At 44.8% G+C, this 21,785-nt stretch overlaps 1 protein-coding gene across 3 annotated transcripts in view; it reads right to left on the bottom strand.

Annotated features, from left to right (window-relative positions):
* The window catches only part of LOC308325898 (partitioning defective 3 homolog), a 261,533-nt gene that overhangs the window by 95,799 nt on the left and 143,949 nt on the right, over window positions 1-21,785 (bottom strand). For 2 of the 3 annotated variants that reach the window (XM_080778653.1, XM_080778654.1), the window contains exons 14-18: window positions 18,938-19,108; window positions 12,323-12,473; window positions 5,864-6,068; window positions 3,134-3,288; window positions 2,387-2,431 (exon numbers count right to left, since the gene is read on the bottom strand). In XM_080778653.1, coding sequence (XP_080634779.1) covers window positions 2,387-2,431; window positions 3,134-3,288; window positions 5,864-6,068; window positions 12,323-12,473; window positions 18,938-19,108 — 727 coding nt within the window. The remainder of the gene's footprint in view (window positions 1-2,386; window positions 2,432-3,133; window positions 3,289-5,863; window positions 6,069-12,322; window positions 12,474-18,937; window positions 19,109-21,785) is intronic. The other variant, XM_080778655.1, reaches the window with a different exon arrangement.

The raw sequence follows: 21,785 nt of genomic DNA, 5'->3' as shown, positions 1-21,785 counted from the left end.
AAGAAAAACAAGGATGGGGAATTAGAGAGCGTTGAAGAGAAAATAAACGCTGCCTGGTTAAAGAAAGCAGCGTGAAATCTATTAGCTCACAACGTGGGGAAAATTGAATAGGTGTTGGGATTTTCCAAGCTGATAAAAGAATGGCTGCCTTTTCAGAATGGCAACGTGGCTGATAAGTTACGCCTAAATGTTAGCAGCTGTCTCATTTATCATTCTAATGTTGTTCTTCTACAGCTGTTGTACAGAACAATGTAAGAAATATACCTTTTAAAGATCTGTAAAAGAATAAAAGTGTACCCCTGTGTCACCCCACAGGGGTAAATGCAGGAGTTTATTACCAATTTAAATAACTCGTTAAGATAGATTTTTAAAGCTGCTAAAAGCTACTTCCCGATTGAGCGAGGGCCAAAATGGCTCACTTGATGCTATGATACTAGCTAGCTACGTACATGTTTATTTACATATTTCTGAACATATGGCGCACAAGTTCTTCATTGACGGGTCACTACCATATAACAACGCACCGTAAACGATTTGCTGTCCATTTTATTATGCAGTATTTTTAGCTAACCTTTATTCTTGCTGCATATACGTACATATCATTTAGATTGGTGAATTAATAGAAGGATATACACAGTACACACACCACATTCAGTGCTCTTCTCCCCTCTCTATCTTTCTTGTCTCTGTCTTGCTGCATTGCCTACAGCAGGATCTGTTATGCTATTTTCACACCTTCCTCAATGTCTCTGTAGCTTTCAGTCCTTCTCACTCTCTGCAGTTCAGTGGCGTCTAATGTGTTAGTATTCTTTTCTGGGTGCCCCCATCTCTCTGAATTCCCCACGCTTTTTCTTCAACAGGCTTTTTTTTGGCATGACATTTGACACGAGTTGCCAAAGCACGGTTACAATTATGAAAGGTTAAGTTATAATCCATCTACTATATCCATCTCTCTCCTCTGCACGTCTTCTCTTTTGCCTTACTCACTCTCTCATTTGGCCTCCCTTTCCACTTTTCAGCACAGACCTCTCTCTCTCTCTCTCTCTCTCTGCAGGCCTCTGTTCGGCTGAAATGATGGTGAAAACACACGTCTTGACAATGATGGATGACTCGCTGTCAGCGCCCAGTCTTAGCCAATGACAGAGCGCTTTCTCTCTCTCTCTCTCCGCTCTACACTAGTCACACACACACACACACACACACACACAACATCCTTGACACACGCTTGCACAAAACAATTAGCGCCACGGCCACATTTGCCACGAGACAATCAAATCTTCACAGAGTTGCCCGCCCACTTTCCAACAGCGTTGAGCTGCGACCTCAAACTGTCTGAGGCACCGAGGGAGTTTTCGCTGCACTCAGCAATGGATCTGTCTTGTCAACAGCCTGGAACTACCTGGAACGCTGCACCAGGAAATCAAATGGCAAGACCCATTTGTTGTAATCTGTGCCAATGGGGAGCGAGATGTTTATTTGTGAAGGAATAATAGAGTACATGTCTGTCGTCTGTGGCTTCTTGTGCACTACACTCTCTTTGCAATGTAGAAGATCAATTGTTGCTCAAAAGTTTTCATTTCAAGCAGCCTTACATTTGATTGACCACCATTTGGTGTCTCCATGGACCCCAATCTGTGCTGTAAAATCATCTGTGTTATTTTAACTTTTATAATCTACAAATGGAACCAAATGTGCATTTAGTTCTTAACTATCCATCATTTAGTTAGTGATCCAACTAATGAATCAATTTCCCACGGGGGATAATAAAGTATATCTCATCTGATCTCCCGGGTACTGTACTGTACTTCACCTGAATCCTGTCTAAGGACCATCTGACTTAATACAACTCTGTCAGAGTAAAACACATCTGGATGACCGGTTTTACTATAGCTGAGCTCAAACCGTTTCCCAATAGACCCCAATCTACACTGTAAAATAATGTCATGTCCCCCTCTCTCACAACAGAACCTTAGAGTATTTAAGTTACAACTGTACTGTATTGTGAGCTTGTAGACCTGCTATATTTTTGGCTAATGCTGGTGTTCAAGTGGTTAACTATAGATTATGAACTGTTGAAGTCTCTTCACGAATGACCACCAAGACACATTCCGGTAGGATTTCAGAATCAGCGACATGTGTATTAAAAACACGCTACATGAACCAGTCATTTCTATCTTGTGTGTGTGGGGGGGGGGGATCACACTGAGATGCATCTCTAGAAACATACCCGTGGTGTTGTTGGGGTTTTTGTTAAGGTACTGTAATTTGCACATAGGTGACATTCACCCCTCCCAACGGACCCAGCCCCAGTTTTTCCCGAAGCGTCCGTGACTGTAAGCGACGCATCTCGGTGTGATCGCCCCGCTATGACACAACCAATCCTTACCTGCGTTGGCCTCGGGCCTTGGGGTGAGGTTAATCTCGTCCGCTACTGTTAAAGGGGAGGAGGAAGGTGGAGGAGGGATGCGGAGAGAGGTAGGAGGAAGAATTTTGGGGGAGAACATTTGGGAAGGTTCAGTTAGTTAGTAATCATCACATTCAGCATGCAACATTCCGGCAGAAATGGAGGCTTTCGACAGAACACAATGTCTCCGTCGACCATTAGGATCGGACGTCATGCGAGCGACAGAGGGAATTAAACAAGAGGGGGAGCTGAGGAGGGCAATCACTCGTTGGCAATGCCAGCGTGCAGAGCGGACATTCTGATCAGCCAGATTAGATATCATTATGAGAGAGAGTGGGTGTGCGAGAGAGAGAGAGAGAGAGAGAGAGAGAGAGAGAGATAGACAGACACTCATTTACAGCCAGAAGCGTTCATCGTTAAAGGTCGGAAGCCATTACTATGAAGTTGTGTGGGCAGCGAATGTTTTGACTTTGTTTTCGTACAACATAACAGAGGAGGAATGGGGGGCGGGAGGGGGTGAAATGTTGGAATATGGGGGATTATTTAAGGCAAGCAAACGTGTTCAAGGAGACCTGGTTTGGTCAAGATTCACTCAAACAATTTGAGGATACGATACAGTACTTGATGCGTGGGCTTGACCGAGGACGTAATTTAGGGGATTAAAGGCTTTGTATGTAAACAAAAATAAATGGTGGTTCCTGATGAAGACAGGTGGCGCTAGTGTTGTACCTAGGTCCATGCTCTTGGACTTGCGTGTCTTGATGATCTCCAGCTGCGAGGCGGCGTCGCCGAACTGCTTGCTGCGCTTCTCCGACATGCTCTGTCTGCCGAAGCCCTCCCTGTTGAACGCCACGTCTGGGTCTGTCTCCTCCGGACTCAGAGGACTGGAGAGGAGAGGAGAGGAGAGCAGTGGTGGACAAAAAGTACTCACTTTTTCTACTAAAATGTTTTCTAAATCAGTTTTCTGAAAAACCTCTACTTCTATGTCAGTGGTCAAGGACCCCCAGAATTATCTGTATTTGGCCGCGGACGCCCATCTGAAAATATGTTGTTCCAGGGATCTCCCCAGAAGCAAAGATTTGAGTAAAAAACGTTCGCTGTGAAAGAATATATATTCAAAGATTTGCACCACATTATCACAATAAAAAAAAATCACACCTGTGTGAAGTGTGTGGTGCAATTCCATGTGTGTGTGTGTGTGTGTGTGTGTGTGTGTGTGTGTGTGTGTGTGTGTGTGTGTGTGTGTGTGTGTGGGAGGGGGGGGGGGGGGGGGGGGGGAGTGCTCGGATCGCCGCATTTTCTTCAACATTTTAGTCCCTTTGATCTTTGACTACTTTTTAAACTTTTTGCACCTCCATTGAGCACCTAGTTGATTTTCTTTTTCGCTTTATAATAGTATAGTAGTTGAAATAAAGAGGGAAAGGAGGAGGAGGAATGAAGAGATAAACAGATGGATGTTGTGGAGAGACAGCAAGATAAAGGGAGCAATGGAAAGAGAGAGCATGTGTTGTCAGTAGTGGAGACTGGAGAGAGTGGAATGGAAGGAGGAAAGTCAGGGACGGAGAGAGTGGAATGGAAGGAGGAAAGTCAGGGACGGAGAGAGTGGAATGGAAGGAGGAAAGACAGGGTCGGAGAGAGTGGAATGGAAGGAGGAAAGACAGGGACGGAGAGAGTGGAATGGAAGGAGGAAAGACAGGGACGGAGAGAGTGGAATGGAAGGAGGAAAGTCAGGGACGGCGGGAGGAGAAAGAGAAGAGCGACAAAGCAAAGAAGAAATAAATACGATGATGGAATGGAAGGAACAATGGAGAGTTGAAATGAGCAGAGAGTAGGAGAGACCGCATGGTAGAAGGTAATGGAATGGGGGAGAATGAGCATGAAACAAAGATAAGAGAAATGAGAAATTGATCAAGAGAAACGAGAGATAGACCGAGAGAGAGAGGAAGAAAATAACAATTCAAACCGAAGGATAAACAGAGACAGAGTGAGAGAGAGAGACAGACGAGAGGTTTTCAAATTTAGATCACTGCACAACTCATCAGAGGCCTCATCAGCAATGTGTATGGGATCAAATCAGTCCTCTGTACTCAATACAAACACTGATGATTGCAGTAGTGGTGGCCCCGCTGCTAATCACTGTGCCACACACGCATGCACATGTGCACACACACACACACACACACACACACACACACACACACACACACACACACACACACACACACACACACACACACACACACACACACACACACACACACACACACACACACACACACACACACACACACACACACACACACACACACACACACACACACACACACACACACACACACACACACACACACACACACACACACACACACGCCAGATGAAGATGATAACCTCATCAGCTCTGGGTCAGAAACAGGGGTCCTTCACATCAGGTCAAGTGGCCAAGTTGAAGAGGGCTGCCTGGTCACAATCAGAGATGCTTCAGACAGGAATAATGTTGCGCGCACACACACACACACACACACACACACACACACACGAGCACACACAGACACATGCACACCCGCATTTGCCAACACACGCCCGCATGCACACGTACACATTCAAACTAACCGGCAGGGACACCGTGACCTTGTATAAATTCCAGGTTGTCTTGCATGTAAAACTCTATGGAATACATTTACATGAAATGCTGTCAGTTCCAGCCGCTGCCATCTTGCGCAGCTGTGAAACTAAAGCGCCGGAATGTCTTGAACATACAAATCAAGGAGGCATGCCTCACAGCAAAGTGTAACGCGAGTGGAGTGATGAAGTCGCCAGTCAAACAGAGAGCTGGGATTTCAAAAGCGGCGCCAAATTGACATTATAAATAGTTAGTCTATGGAAGAACTGTGTGGTTTACGTTCAAGCTGGAAAGCTTACACAGTGCCTGACAAAGGAGTGAAAGACATGAGGAAATTAGTGAAAAGAAAATGTGGACGAATGGCTTGGTTTAAGAAACATATGTATGTACGTGCGCTAATATGCTAGTGATCAAAACCCCACCGAAGCTTTCTCTCCTGTGCTTAGGAACAGAGATATTTCTATCCTGAGGTACGAGTACATTACTGCCTCTTTTAATTTAATGGTTAGATTAATGGAATTCTTCACCCCCCCCCCCCCCCCAAACAACCTTTTCCCCCTATCAGTTACCACGTGAAGCCGTGCATTCATGGACATTCTTTGTTTGTGTTGCATTACTGCACAATAATTCACAGTGAACAGAATAGAATTATTGATGATAAATAGGGGTCCAACAGCAAAACTCTAACCAACAATCCTTCATCGTGAAGGAATCAAACACAAACAAAAGTTCCGCATGGATTCTCGGTGAGTAATTGATAGAAACGTAATTTTGGGGTCTGAAATATTCCTTTAACGAAACAATTTGAACAACACACGCTGCAGAATGTCCTTGCCCACCTCTCGTTCTGATTGGGCAGCTCCTTGGCCCAGGGCGGCGTCACCACCTCAGCGGCGAACACCTCGGCGGCGAATCCCATGTCGTCGTGGGAGCTGGACGACGATTGGTCGGAGAGGTGCGGCGGGAGCAGTGGCGGCCTATCGTCCTCGATGATGACGGTGTCGTCCTGGGGCATGTTGACGGTGGGAGACAGCTGGTAGTTACCTGAAGGAGAGAAGACCAGTCTCCGTGAGAAAGCATTAAGCGAAAAACATTAACTGTGTGAACTCCACGCTATTTTAGAATCACTAGTCAATTACCACAATGTCTCTTATAGCCTGTCCGTCCCACACACACACACACACACACACACACACACACACACACACCATCATTCGGGTAAGATCATAGCATCAGCAGCATAGCGTGCAGTGCCCCCTGGAGCATTGTTTGGGGAGGGGGGGGGGGGGGGGGAGCAAGACCTAAACCATACGTCTATGTTTTTGTAACTTATTTCTTCTCCCTGTGCTTTATTACCTGTTTACTCCTTTCTTATGTATATCTTTTTTTAATCTTGAAGCTTAAATATATATCTGTACCTCCATCTATATATCTGTCCTGGTTCATATTGCGGTGCCGCTATATGACAAGTGAATTTCCCTCCCGGGATCAATAATGGGTCTATCTAGTATCTATCTATCTTTCTATAGCGCTGTAGTTTACGGTCTCACCCAGAGCCACTACTTCCAAATGCAACGTGCAAGTTATTTTATATGATTAAAAACCACAGCAGAGGCAAGATCTACCAGGATCAGAGTCTCAGAAAAGGTGTGGCGCGTGACCCTATGTGAGGACAGTATTATGCCTGATGTTACAGTAAACTTGGTCGCTCCCCACAGTGTCGCCGAAAAAGGCAGATAATGATATATACAAGCTCACAACGTGGCACACATTTTTGTCTCTAAGATGCACCGGCATTAGAGAAGATGTTAACGAGACACAGTAAAACATTGTGCTATTAAGACCTCCCTCTCTCCAGCGGGGAGCGAGTTCATGTTTCAAGGCAACAACTATTTCATGTTTCAAGGCAACAGATAAACAATTCAAGATAACTGTGTTACCAAGAAAACAAGTTATTCGCTGCGCACACACACACACACACACACACACACACACACACACACACACACACACACACACACACACACAAACATTTTTTTGTAAACACAAGACCAACACTACTCTTTTTTTCCCCTGTTCATATTTAAACAGAGTGAAAGCCCTCCTGGCTAATCTGCTTATTGCCAAGCACACACTGCTGGCAGTGGGTACAATGGCACTGCTATGTCAGAGAACGGCCATGATTAATTCAAGCTGCATGCTTGCAAATAAAGATAAACCCCTCTCTTGTTGTGCTGCAGAAGAAGAAAAAAATGCACAAAAACAAGAAAATATATAAATAAGTAAATAAATAAATAAATAAGTCTCCTTTTTCTGGGCCTCTGATAGAGTGTGGGGGCTTAAGAAGTATCATTGGTATTCAGTGCCACAACTCTGTCTTTTAATCTGTTATTTCTTTCTTTATCTTTTTGTTTTCCTGGTGTCCACAGCAAAAGAAGGGCAGTCAGTCACAGTGGCTCATAAAAGTTTGTGTTTGCAGAGCGCCCAAAAGGGCTTGGCTACAGAAAGCGCTGGGGGCTTTGTACTGGAGGACCTGGCAGTGTGTGTGTGTGTGTGTGTGTGTGTGTGTGTGTGTGTGTGTGTGATCCTAATGTGTCCGACACAGTGGGGTTGCTGTGAGCTACTGGGTACTGCTGAGCCAGTCTGTGCTGGCCAGTATGGGGGAATGGTACGAGAGACTGACCCGTTGTTACTGGAGTTGAATTGTGGAGAGGGAGGGGGGAGAGATAATGGGGCAAAGGTTTATGTAAATCTGTCGTTCAGTGTTTGTGTGCATGCGTGCGATGTCTGGGGATGAAAGGAAGGAAAAGTTTAAATGAAAATTAAATCCTGAAAGTTGCACCGCATAGCGTGTACAGTATGTATACGTAGGTATACATGTGTGGCTCATGCGCTTGCCCTTCCTGCTGAGTGTGTTTGTTTCCTTCAGTGAATTTGAAAGTGTGGGCGAGTCCCCTCGCACAGCATGCACACCTCTCTGTCAGACCACACACACACACACACACACACACACACACAGGTTTGTATTGCTATACTTGTGAGGAGATCAACATCTTTGTGCAGCGATTTAATGAATGCTATACATTTATAAATGTTGTGCCATTTTTAACCGCAAGCTTGAAGCCGAAAAATAGCAGATCTACAAGGTGATGTCATGCGATGCAACGCGTTGTGAGATTGTCGATTGTCTATTTTCCGCCACATGACACCAGCGCACAACTACAGTACGTTTAAACTAGGCATGACTATCTGTAATGCTTAAAACCTAACTTCAAAATGGCTAATCCTGATCCTAACCCCATCTGGAATCTTGTTCAAATCGTAAACATATCTCTAAAAATATGTATTTCACCCATAAACCAACCATTGTTCTTGTGAAGACCAGGAAAAAGGTCCCCACAATGTCTATTCCTCAAATTATAGTGGTGGGAACATTTGGTCCTCACAAAATATACAAACACAAGCTTGTGCAGCCGCGCGTGCACGCACGGACTCACGCACGCACACACACGCAGCCACCTAATCCCATTTCTCCCAGCAGTCCAATGCGCAGCACTGAGAATGCCATCAATGTCACAGTTTGAATGAGTGCAGAACAATCAAGTAGCTAGCACCAAGCAGAGAACTAGTGAATGTGTCGGCTCACTGCGCTGGCATCACTCCACTTGTCCACAAGGAACGAAGAATTCCTCTTTGTTTCAGCCTACCCCCAAGGGCAGCCATTCTCCAGCAACAATGGCCTCCAAACTACACACGCCACCCGCAATTTAACTAATAAAAACACATCATCATCATTCCCACTGGGTCTAATGAAGTCCTGATCGCTTCGCTCCGCGCCGCAAAACAATGGCAGCCATTTTCCTTCTCACAGTTACAACCTTCATATTCAGAAAATGGGCAATTATCAAAGACTATTTTGTTAGTAGCAGAACATGTTGAATACCTTGAGGGCTGGGGGGGTTGGATGAGGAGGTGGAGAGGGGGGGGGGGACTGCTCGGAGCGAGAGGGGAGTCGAGATGTAAACGGAGATAGGGAGAGGTGAGAATAATTGGGCGAGGGACACGCCGAAGAGCGTTTTATTTTGTCGTGGCCTAGATATTTGCATAATTAGTGAGAAGGAGGTGGAGGGTGTATGTGTGTGTGTGCGAGCGCGCGTCTGTCTGTGCGTGTGTAGAGATGTGCGTTGTTGCCAAGAATGCGGGGGTCCTGAAAAAGCAATTGGCTTGAAGGAATAATTAAGTGTCTTTCTCTTCTCCCTGGTATCACCATGGCAGCAAAGTGCAGAGAGTCGTCCAAAGGGACCACCTCAGGCCGTTGAGTCACACGCACATTTATGCATTCTGAATACAAAACCGTTGTCTTCTGCTTTACATGTATGCATTCTGAATACAATACCGTTGTCTTCTGCTTTACATGTATGCATTCTGAATACAATGCAGATTTTTTCCAAATCAGTTACAACAGCGCAACATTTATACCGCATACTGAATATCAAGCATATAATATGTATAGTGCATTTGTCAGGTGGAAACCTCAACCAAAATGGTTACTTTTCAGGATTCAAATTCAAAAGTAGCAGCTACAACCTCAAATTGTGATGTTGCCCTGTAATATGATCAAGTAGGGCATTCATTTACAAACATCGCACCCGTGCTAACCGAGCGGTGTGTCAAGCCCACCTCCCTGGCCTGTGTGTGTATGTGTGTGTGTGTGTGTGTGTGTGTGTGTGTGTGTGTGCATGCATGCATGCATGCATGCATGCATGCATGCATGGTCACCCAGCAGTATTGCAGCTGTTCATACTCCAAACATACTGTACATAGGGACATCAGGACGCACATACTCCACAACATACATAGGGACACACGTGTCGAGTCATTGGAGCGGTGTGCACCACTCAAAAAACGATGATGGAGATAAGAGATTTCTGCCCGTCAGCAACAATGTCATACAGTACCTATAGTCCTATACTAAATGTTCCATGGTTAGCCTTTTAGAGTATATCTTCCATTCCCAGCCATTTTGAAAGAAGTGATATCTTGAAGGTAGAGGTAGAGAGACAGGTGAGAGTTCTTTCTGGTCAGGTAATGCTGGGCAAATTAATTTACCGTCAGGATAAGACACTAATCCTTTCCCCTACTTCCCTCAAACTGTACTTTGACACAAAGCCACGTCAGAACAGCTTTCAATAAGCAGCGTTATGACATCTAGAGGACAGAATGAAGAAATGGGCTTTTAGTTACTGTAACTGCACTGTGACACTTTGGTTAATTGATTGTCATTTTCGTTGACTAAAATGCATGAAAATTAGCGCAGCCGTGCCGGGCAGCCGGCGAAAACTACAGTCCTCAACAGGCCCTATACCTGGGCCCTATATATGGGCATTCCCAGACCTGTAGTTTCAGCGCGACCTTGCCCTCTCAAGGCGTCTTACTGGTAGTATAGGGTTTAGTACTTTAAGTAAAAACAGGGCTCTTAATGACTAATTTGCACCTGAGGAAAGCAGTGACTAGTTCGCTGTGTTGTCAAATCACTAGTGAACCTTGTATGAACGAGGTGAGGCTGGGTGAGGACGTGAGCGATAGACTGAAAAGTATTTGTGAAAGTTTCTATTTCAAACTCCTTGGTGCTTGAATAGCTCCACTCTTACCTAAAGGAAAAATGCTTTGCTTTTCTACCATACACTTTACATCTGCAGGTATGATCTTTTTCAGATCGACAAACTTGAGGAAAATCAAGACTGGGGTTGATGGGAGAAGACATTGAGCAAACAGACTGTACTTTTTGCTGGAAGCAAACCCATGATTGATTGACTTAACCATTGGTTAGAGTTTACGTTCCTCTCCCGCCGAGGCCCAGGCTGGGCTGAGTGTGACTGAAAGGCAGGCTCAACGGTACGGCCATCTGGCTCAACTGGACCGTTGACAGAGCTCCCCTCCTGACCGAATGTCTATCAATCATACCACACGCGTACAATTACACAGATGCACATTCAGTCTCTCTCTCTCTGGCTCATTCTCTCCCTCAGTGCATGCACTTGCACGCACACACACACACTCTGGAGTGGATGTCTTTGGGTTGGCTTATGTCACCGTCACTGACAGATGGATCGGCTAGACCAAATGCCTGCACACACACACACACACACACACACACACACACACACACACACACACACACACACACACACACACACACACACACACACACACACACACACACACACACACACACACACACACACACACACACACACACAGCTGAATCAATCACTCTGAATCAATCACTAGCTCCGGCCTCTGTGGTTGGACAACGTCCAAGGGTGCCGTTTGTCCATCTTCTCTGGGACGTTTTCTGAGACATTAAAAGCCAGTGAGTCCTGAAGACGGAGCCGGAGGAGGACATGGTTCACCCACATCCTGTGTGGACAAACCCAACTGACTTGGAACAGGGAGCCCACCAGGAAAATGCACTGAGGCAGGGATCAACTGGGACTTTTTCCATCTGTATTTACGCAATTACTAGACATTATTGTTACGTTCCCTGCACTTTTAATAGTCGAGTCATTTTTAAAAGTCAGGCCTGTTCAATTGTGAGTTTAGGCGTCCTTCGGCTATTTTACTTGCTATTTATACATGTTTTAATGGTGGAATTAGTACAGTGCACTACTATACAGAAGGGCTCTTTGTACTGTGTACTGTGGCTGTTGTCCATGGAAGGACCCAATGAAACCATCAAATAGATAAATATATATAATATATACAAACTATACCTGTATATCAACACAAGACCCTATCAATTCAGACTTCAATCCGGTATGGTTTTGATTGAACGACCACTTAACCCATTCTGACCGGGCACCCATTTTGGTGTTGGCATCATGTTATGCTTTATCTATTGAAAAACAGCAGATCTACAAGCTCATATCGCGCCACCGAGTGGCGCGATACGAGCTTGTAGGTCTGCTATTTTTGAAAAATTCGAAGAACGACTGACATTTTTAGAATCTGATCTCAGGTCAGAATGGGTTAATCAGACCAGTGTGTGTCCCGTGGAAACCTCGTATGAATCTGATCTCAGGTCAGAATGGGTTAAGCCCTATGTTATACTTTGTGGTACAATGTGTGTTAATACCACCTACTGTACAATAGCCGATCCACTAGCTCACAACATGTTGCAATGGAACAGCTCGGAGATCAGCCGTTTTCAATCAGTTATTCCACTATACCAGACAACATACATGCCCAAAATTGGGATGCCAGGTTGGAAGTGTCAAGGCCGATAGGTCCAGTCTTACCCACGGTGCGAGGAATCACTCCCTGGCGTGGCATCAGGTTGTCGTCCAGGCCCTCCAAGCCACCGTACAGCGAGTGTGAGATCCGCCGCTCGTGGTCATCCAGCGATGTGTTCATGGTCTGCTGGGGTCCCAGAGGACTGCCTGGCGTCTCCTGAAGCAGGGGCAGGAAACACACGTTCAATACATCAACCAATAAACCAATACAACTCTAGGAATCTGATGTTCGTCGTGGTGATTAGTCATGGATTTATTGGAACCCCATCTGCAAACATGATTTCCCTTATAGAACGAGTAACTGCATTGTTATCCATTTCATTGTTTCAGCTACTGTATTAAAATGCACTTGATCTGAAGTAAGGCATTTGTTTCTCTCCCTTTGACCGTATACATAACATTTTGAATGGCGAGGAATTGTAGTGCGTGTTCAGCTATAAGAGAATACAAAAAATGCTATTTTGCACTCGAGTTTGAGTTAGGTCGTTTTTAGAGATTACCGTAGTTATTTAAGCAAGTTTTTAACATAGATTACTCTTAAGTTAACACTGAGCTATTAACGTGGTATTTGTTGGCTTTTAAAGCACAATGCATTTCACATGCCTTTTACGTATGTAATTCTACATACCTGTAATAAAATAAACCGTTTTTAGGTTCAGTAGCCAACATATCTGACCTCGTGAACTTTCCTCGTTTTGAGATTAGCACATTTCAGACTGTAAGCAGTACGGTTTCAATTACAGTAGTAATTACAGTATCTATTGACCAATCACGGTCAATAGATTATGCACACAGCAGGCGATAGGGTGCTAGCACTAATGCTGCTAGATAAACAATGACGTATGGGTTAGTGTGGCTAACCATGCTAACATTAGCAGAGTGACAGTGAGGATAAATGACCATGGATTTCCTATAGCCCGTTAACACGCCGGCAACTAGCGTAGCTTACTCTCACCACCACCCTGTAGGCGTGTGGGGAAGGAGGAAGGGGGATTTAGCCTCCTAGCATCGTGACATTTCCCTCTGGGCCTGCAATGACACTTTGTTGTTTATTGGACAAATAGGCCATTTGTTGGCCCTGTCACCTTTAAACACCCATCCCCAAGAAGGCTGAGATGTGTGTGCATGTGTGCACACGCACGCACGCACGTGTGTGTGTGTGTGTGTGTGTGTGTGTGTGTGTGTGTGTGTGCGTGCGCGCTTACGTGTGCATGCATGTGTGTTCGTGTACCTTTACAACCTCAGAGTTTGTCCATTAGATCAATGAGCATATTGATTTGCTATGTTTCCTGCATGCATTGGTCGCGGAAGGTGATGACAGCACTTTGTCATAAAGATTACCATCATCACCGGCATTGGATAAAAAAAGCGATAACACTATCACACTGAGTCAATACTAGGCCCAAATGAGCCTAATCAATGACCATGACTTGCTAGGCCGGGCTTCGATTTTGGCAGCAGAGTCCTTAAGGCAATGATCCGATAAGCCTGTTAAATGCTAACAGTGTTCTGATAACCACTACCAAATGGACTCTGGTTTAAAGTAAACAGCTAGAAGAAGACATCACTTACACAGGATATCCGACAGCAACAGTAGGAAGGCTGTTGGTTAACCCTGTGAACTATACACTTTACATACTATTTTTTACCTGCCTATGGGCCTGACTACAGACTCATATGGGCCTGACTACAGACTCATATGGGCCCGACTCCAGACTCATATGGGCCTGACTACAGACTCATATGGGCCCGACTCCAGACTCATATGGGCCTGACTACAGACTCATATGGGCCTGACTACAGACTCATATGGGCCCGACTCCAGATTCATATGACTCCAGACTCATATGGGCCTGACTCCAGACTCATATGGGCCTGACTACAGACTCATATGGGCCCGACTCCAGACTCATATGGGCCTGACTACAGACTCATATGGGCCTGACTCCAGATGGGCCTGACTACAGACTCATATGGGCCCGACTCATATGACTCCAGAGTCCAGACTCATATGGGCCCGACTACAGACTCATATGACTACAGACTCGTATGACTCCAGACTCGTATGACTCCAGACTCGTATGACTCCAGACTCATAATGGAGGAAGGACTCATAATGGAGGAAGCGTCAGTGAATCCACCATATGAGTCTGGCCCCACCAGGCTAGTGGGATTATACAGCAGCTGCATGTCTCTCAGTGCAGTGACATTCTGTGATTATTTGCCATAATCATTAAAACAATTATAATTTTCTGACAAAAAAAACCGCATTGCTTAGATGTGATTAGCAGCATGACTGCTGAAATGTTCGCTGATTATGACATGTGGTTAACATCCCCATAATACAAAGCCAGCAATCGTCAAAAACGAAACAATTTATTTTTGTCAATATAAGGCAGCCATGATAGATGCAATGTTGGGTGTAGAAGAAAAAGGAGAGCAGACCACTGACTAAAGGGAATTAATACAAACAGAAAAGAAAAACATGTGAATAATAAAATAACGTATCAAAGAAGCAACAGAGGGAACCTTAGCATAATTTCTGGGGAGGCCATATGGTGCTTTGGACTGTTGGCTAGAAGCCTTTTGACTTTAAATGAGATAGCTAATGAATTGGCCTGCTGAGGGGCCTTGGTGAACTTTTCTCTCCGTGTGGTGGCAGGGGAGACCCGCCACCACGCGGAGAGAAGTGCAGAGACAAATCACACAGCAGCTCATTGCACATTCAGGCTGATAATTAGGCCCAGAGCAGAACCCAAAGCCCATCGGGTAATGGAATGGAGATGAGGAAGTCTGGTACGGTGTAGAAGTTATTCTTTCTTTCTGTGTGTGTGTGTGTGTGTGTGTGTGTGTGCGTGTGCGTGTGCGTGTGCGTGTGCGTGTGCGTGTGCGTGTGTGTGTGTGTGTGTGTGTGTGTGTGTGTGTGTGTGCACGCGTGTGAAAATAGAGGCGGGTAGGGGTGACTGCATGCACTCCCTTCTTGATGTGATGCCAAATCATTTATTTGGAGATTAATTAGAGATGGGTTACTGTGGGAAAGAAGCTCAGAGAGTGAAGTAAATTAGGAATTCTCTGACACATGTCACCAAAATGTCACAAATTACCATAACCCCTTTTGATGTGTTTGGATTTGGATGGATAGTTGTTGATTTGATACATGAATGAGTCTGACTAAATTAATTGGGCAGATGCTGTGTGTATGTATTCTCTCCAAGCCCAAGAATGGCAAATCTCTTCCTGTGATAAATCATAGTTTGATTGGAATTCTCAACGTGTATAGCATCTCACCCGGTCCCCAGATTTATGTTTTTATTCATTATTTAGTGTTTTATATTCAGTACTCTGTTCATGCAGAGGGATGACCTGGCTACACCACAAGACCCCAACACAGAGTTGATCCAGCCACGTTGATATTGTATCGTTACTGTCAGGCAGAAACCTTGTATCTCCATATTTCAACGTTTTGTCGTAGATTATTACATGGCTTGGTTGAATGCTTGATTCCGATTGGTCAATCACTGAATTCAGCGGTGAGTTATGTCTTGATAATGACCGCTCCGCTCTATAAGAGACCTCACCTCTGCCTAATCAAACCCTCTGCACCAGCTGCGCAGCTGCGCCGCGCTTGATTTACTGCTGTTTCCAACATGACTGCCATGTAAACACACACACACACACACACACACACACACACACACACACTAGTGACACACACTAGTGACACACAATGTCATTTACAGCTAAACATTGCTCTCAAAAATCTTTTTGAAAACATTTGAGCGAGAAATAGACGAAGCAGTACCCGGAAATGGATTCTATTTGATCAACTCACTTCCTTGTTTTCCAACAGTGCTCCAGCCCTGCAGCTGGCCAGACGCAGCCAGCGCAAACTTAATGTGGAATACTTTTTTAGTTGTGTTTTGGGTCGATGTATTCATTTATGTTAGGTTGGCCCCCTGTGGTTAAACTCCCTGATCAGTGAATTATATCCCGACAATGACCACCTAGCCAGATATTATCCCTTACTTAATGTCCCACTTCATCATACAAGAGTCTCGCACAAAGTAGTGAAAATAGCATAACAACAAGCTTGTAGATTGCTTATTTTCACGACTTATTTTTGAGGGGCGCTGTACCCCATAGCGATGATTTGATTGGCTGAGGGCTTAAAAAATAAGGACGCCAAAGGTGATTGGCCGGAATGTGATGATGTATGATGATAAGAGTGCCCCTCAGACACTCTGTGAAGTGAGGGGCACCCACTGTATTTATATCAGCCACACAACTTATGTTGTTTAGTGCCCTAAACAAACATTAAAGTCCATAGACCTGGCTGGCAAACGGTTTACATCATAAGCTCTGTAAAAAAACATTAAAAATCCAATATACTTGGCTGCCATATCTTCAAAAGCCATGCTTAGGAGGTGCTAAAGCACGTTAAAAAAAATCAACGTTTTTGACATACAAGGTTTCCATCCAACAGTGATGATATGGTAATGGTAGACACTCTTAACCATCACGCTATGGCAGTCCCTCTACTATATATTTTATTTCCCCAAAGAGTGATATAGTTTAATTTAATGTACTAAAGAGATTTCCCACATGACCTCTGAATTGATGTATGTGCATTCAATTAATTATTTCTATCCAATAAGAGAACTGTATTGGAGAGCTGTATGATATCACTGCTTATGGATACGTAAGATTGTGTGTTCTGCTATTCTGCCGGTCTTGCTCCAGTTGGACATGCAATATTAGCACACCTTAGGCCAGGGCGTTCTATGCACGGTTATCATTGTATGCAGATGTGCTTATTAATTTACTTCTGTTTTAGTTCATTATCTGAAGAACATTTGTTCACGTGATACAAATGCCTATGGGCACATTTTATTAATTATATTTTCTGCCTACCTCAGCGCCTTCTCCCAGGATTTCTTTATTCTAATACCTAGACGGGGGAAGAGTTCCCGAGGCCACGCCTCAGGCTGTGCATGCCATGGATACATTCACCATGCTCCCGTGGGTACAATAGCCGAGGATTTTACGGCGCATTCTCTTCTCTGAAGTGCCGCCGCATGATGTCTGTACAACACTCGCATGCCAGTGGCCACATACACATAAGAATGTACACATACATACACACGGTATGGTATGACTACAGACAAACTGGACAGAGGCAACGCAGAAAAGGACACAACACAACAAAACACTTGTCCAGGTATCTAGCTTCAGCCCCTGCTTTCAATTACCAGGCGAAGCCAACACACCAGGTTGGAGAGGAGAGCACGGATCCAGACACACACACACACACAACAGGCAGACACATCTGCACAGACTGTAAACCAGACAATAATGTAAGCACGCATGCGCGCGCGCACACACGCACATCTGCACAGACTGTAAACCAGACAATAATGTAAGCACGCATGCGGCACACACACACACACACACACACACACACACACACACACACACACACACACACACACACACAAAGCTCTCCAGCAGGCGACAGGCCAAGGCGTACAGAGAACAGAACACATGACAGTGAAATGGGGGGAAAAGAAGTTGTCTGGCTCAGTTCACAGTCATGGTGATTTTTTCCCCCGCCAGCAGCCTTTAGGGCAACAGGGAGGCAGAGATGAAGGGGTGGGGGCGTAAACTACCGTGACCTGCCTGGCTTGGCTTTTATTCTATGCCTTCAATACAGAAGCGGATCTGCCTTTCAAGAGGAACATCTGTTATCAGCTTATTCCTGGAATGGGATGCGGTGTGAGTATCTTTCTGATGTGAATTCAAAACACAGAACAGGCCACTGTCTAAACTCAAGACAACCAGCGTGTCTGTGTTATGTAAGGTCTTTCTTTTTGTTACCAGAGTAGAGGAAAAAACAACATGCCGAAAACAAAATATTAAGAATATAATTTTAATCTTTAATGGGGTATAAAAAAATCTCCAAAACATCCAAAAAACACTTTTGATAATCAAAGTTCACATTTCTTGTAATGTCAATTATCGGTGCAGTGGTACATTTTCCGATAAGGACTCTCATCTCCCTCACACATAGAAAACCTGCAGATCAGAAAAGCAGACGCACACCGGGGGTCAAAATAGTAAAAGTAGCAGATCTACAAGCTCAAGAGGAGCTTCGGATGTTATCGGAGGATAACAAAGTCCTAGTAGTACAAAGTAGTAGGCTAAATCTAAGCCAGCCCTAACCCTAACCTCAGTCTTCACAATGTTTTTCGCTTCGGCAGCAGTAATTTCACTTCCGCATTTCCATGTCACCTACTCGCGGTAGGCAGTACTGTATGTGGAAATGTCCATAATGTCTCCATGGCATGGTCTTGATAAGAGCATACTGGTGAATATGGGTTGATAACATTGGAAGAGGGAGAGCTCAGAATGTGTTGGTGCGCGTCACGTTTCCAGCTTGTGCATCTGCTACTTTCGATGCCTTTGTGTGACATTGATCAAAGTAGGGCATTAACTTACAAAAAAAAGAAAAAGAAAACACAAAACACTACGGAGGTTTCTGCTCGGCAGCAACGTTAAACACTATATATGTAAACTACACCTCCCAGAATCCTCTGTTTGGACTCTCTCTCTGGCTCTAATTACCTCATTTCGTTTGGTCACGCGCCTGGCCACGATGAGCTGGATCATGCCTCGCTTGTTGCCCTCGGTGGACATGGACAGGCGCAGCGTTTCCATGGCGTCCTGGTTGGTCTTGCCCAACAGCGACTCACCGTTGACCGCAATCAGCTGGTCATTCACCCGAAGCCGGCCGTCCTGTACAAGAACACACAGGTGGCGTGTGAGGTAATGACACACAAAAACATGGACAGGTGGTGTTGCTCTGGTGACCTTGTTAAAATGTTTGTTTTGTTAATGTTATGTACAGTACTTGAAGGATTTTCAGTACCATACTGTGAACTCATGGACCAGCTCAGTAGTCTTGTGGTTAGACTTTCTTTCTGCCCTGATCGAACCTGGGAGTTTTGTGGTTCTATTCCCAGCACGAGTTCATACCAAAGAAGACTATAAAATCACACCCGTGTGAAGTGAGTGGTGCAACTCCATGTGTGGGGGGGAGGGGGACGCTCCCACAGGCACGCAACCAGGGTGCTGGCCTGATTCTGGTCTGATTCCGGGCCATATCACCATATATATACACACAGTTAATATGTGCGTGTGTGTTTGTTAGGTTGCGTACAGGTGGTGAAAAACAACCATGATGTTTTCGTGCTCAGACCAGGGGGGCAGTCAGACAGATATTTTGTGAAGCCACTAAGGAAAATCGGGATTTCCTGAAAGTTCATATAATGGCCTGTTGTGGCGCTGTCATTGGGCCCAAAAAAACCCATAGCCCCATAGAAGTCCATGTATTTGGGCCCAACTTCACCTAGACTGTATTACCTTAATAAACATGGTCATGAATACTTTCTGCTTCCAGTCACTAGTAGCAGCAGTGAATAGCCCTGCTATACAACTACTGTATGTGGTGCTGAAAAGCAGCAGTGATAGCCAGCTCTGTTTGTGTTGTTTATTTGCTAGCAGGATACCTTGAGAACAGATGGGGCAGAGGTTCATGAAACTTGGTGTGAATTAATGTAAAAAGTATTGGCTGTCCCAAAGAGATGAACTTTTTGTTTTGAAAAAGTCTTTAAGGTCAAGAAAAATCACAATCCAGAGTCAGAGATGTTGCGGTGAGGGTTGCACCCCAGGTGCATTTGTTGAATTGAGAGAGAAAGCAGCAGACAGAGACAGCACAGACACGCAGAGACAGCACAGACACGCAGAGACAGCACAGACACGCAGAGACAGCACAGACACGCAGAGACAGCACAGACACGCAGAGACAGCACAGACACGCAGAAAGCAAAGCTCTGGCAGAAATTGAGAACAGCAGCTCATACATTTATGGACTCAACCACAAAGCAGCCCAATGAATGTTAAGATGTAATGAATATTTCTCATTTCTAAATGAGAATACTTTTGAAAAATGTTGGAACGGTTTCCCCATGTTTAAACTTCCAAATTGTACCAAGCCGGGCTTCTCAAAATGCACAATTTAGGGAAAGCAAACTAAAACAAATCAAATCAATCCAACTGTCAGATTCGTGAGACTGTAGATTCTACCAATATAGTCTCATGAAGGGAACCCTCCCTCATTTAAGAAGCAGCCAGCCGTGGTCTAATCTAAAGGAAGTGTGTCATCAACAGGCTGGGCCACGTGAAACGCAACCAGGCAGGAACTCTGTGAGAACAGACGGCGCGGCAGGCTGCTGTGGAGGTGGCTACAGGAATGTTTGTGCATTTTTAAATTACATATTTATTTTTATCATAGAAAAAGGCCTCTGGGTTTATGAGTCTGCATATTCAGACAGCCATAACATTGTACAGAAACACCCCAAATAGAAACAGCCCAAAGCCACAATGTACCATTTCATTGTCGCCGGGTGGAAACCTCAGAGGTCCAAAACCATTCATTTTTTAACAATTATTTAAAAAAATACAATCTGGAAGCGTTTCACTATTTTTGGAAAACAGCACAATCTTATAGACTAATGGTGTAACCTTCGTGTCCAATCAATAATAAGTTACTGTACTATAGACAGTGAAATCCTCAGTGTTAATTTAACTCCCGAGAGTATGATGACACAAAAGTTTAAATAGGACAATAGAAGGTTTCTGCCGGACAGTAACGATTTGCACAAAATCTGTGGCAAAGCGTTTGAATGCTTTGCACCCATAATCATGCCATTGTCTTTTCATTTCTAAGTACGATAAACATACGCATACAAGGAAACTGACTTGCTGGTTTGCTTACATGTGTCACATTACTTCTGATGGAACATTTAAGAAGAAGAATACTAATGCGTGCTAATGATGTCAAACCAGAGGCCTGCCATGCTGACAGATGTAGCCACGTGGACGTTTGAAGCTGCACTGCTGCTCCAACTCCAACAATCTTGTTCTCAATTTCATCCATAAAAGGGGTGGAATGAATATTCCCGCGACTCACAGTCAGGCTGCATTAGAGCCTATACTGTACAGTACAGTATGTGGTATGCGCGCCGTCCCATCGCCAGGGTTTCTATCATCAACTACTTTTCCTCTAAACGTTCTTCTGCTAAACAGGCGTGTAAAAGATGTCTGAAACATCCACGCCACCTTTGTTTGTACGCCTAGTTCAGACAACAGCAAGCTTCAAACATCAGCAAAAAACGCATCGCTTCCCACCTCCTGCCACAATGAATGGGTCCTCCTCCTGTTTAGAGACCTTGTGGAACCACACGGCTTTCCCAGAATGCAGAAGCAGAATTTGCAGCGAATCGGCGTTAAGCTTGCCTGACAGCGACGTGATGGACTGTACTGTACATCACGCCGGTCGGTGGTGTCCAATCGCGTGTCTCTGGGATGCAGGTTTGTCATTCGAAGCGAAACGCACCACCACCAGGCAATT

The sequence above is a fragment of the Protomyctophum bolini genome, assembly GCF_963924005.1.
Source record: "Protomyctophum bolini genome assembly, chromosome: 12".
Taxonomy (NCBI): Eukaryota; Metazoa; Chordata; class Actinopteri; order Myctophiformes; family Myctophidae; genus Protomyctophum; species Protomyctophum bolini.
Note: the sequence above shows the minus strand (reverse complement) of the source record. Positions and strands in the feature narration are given on the sequence as shown.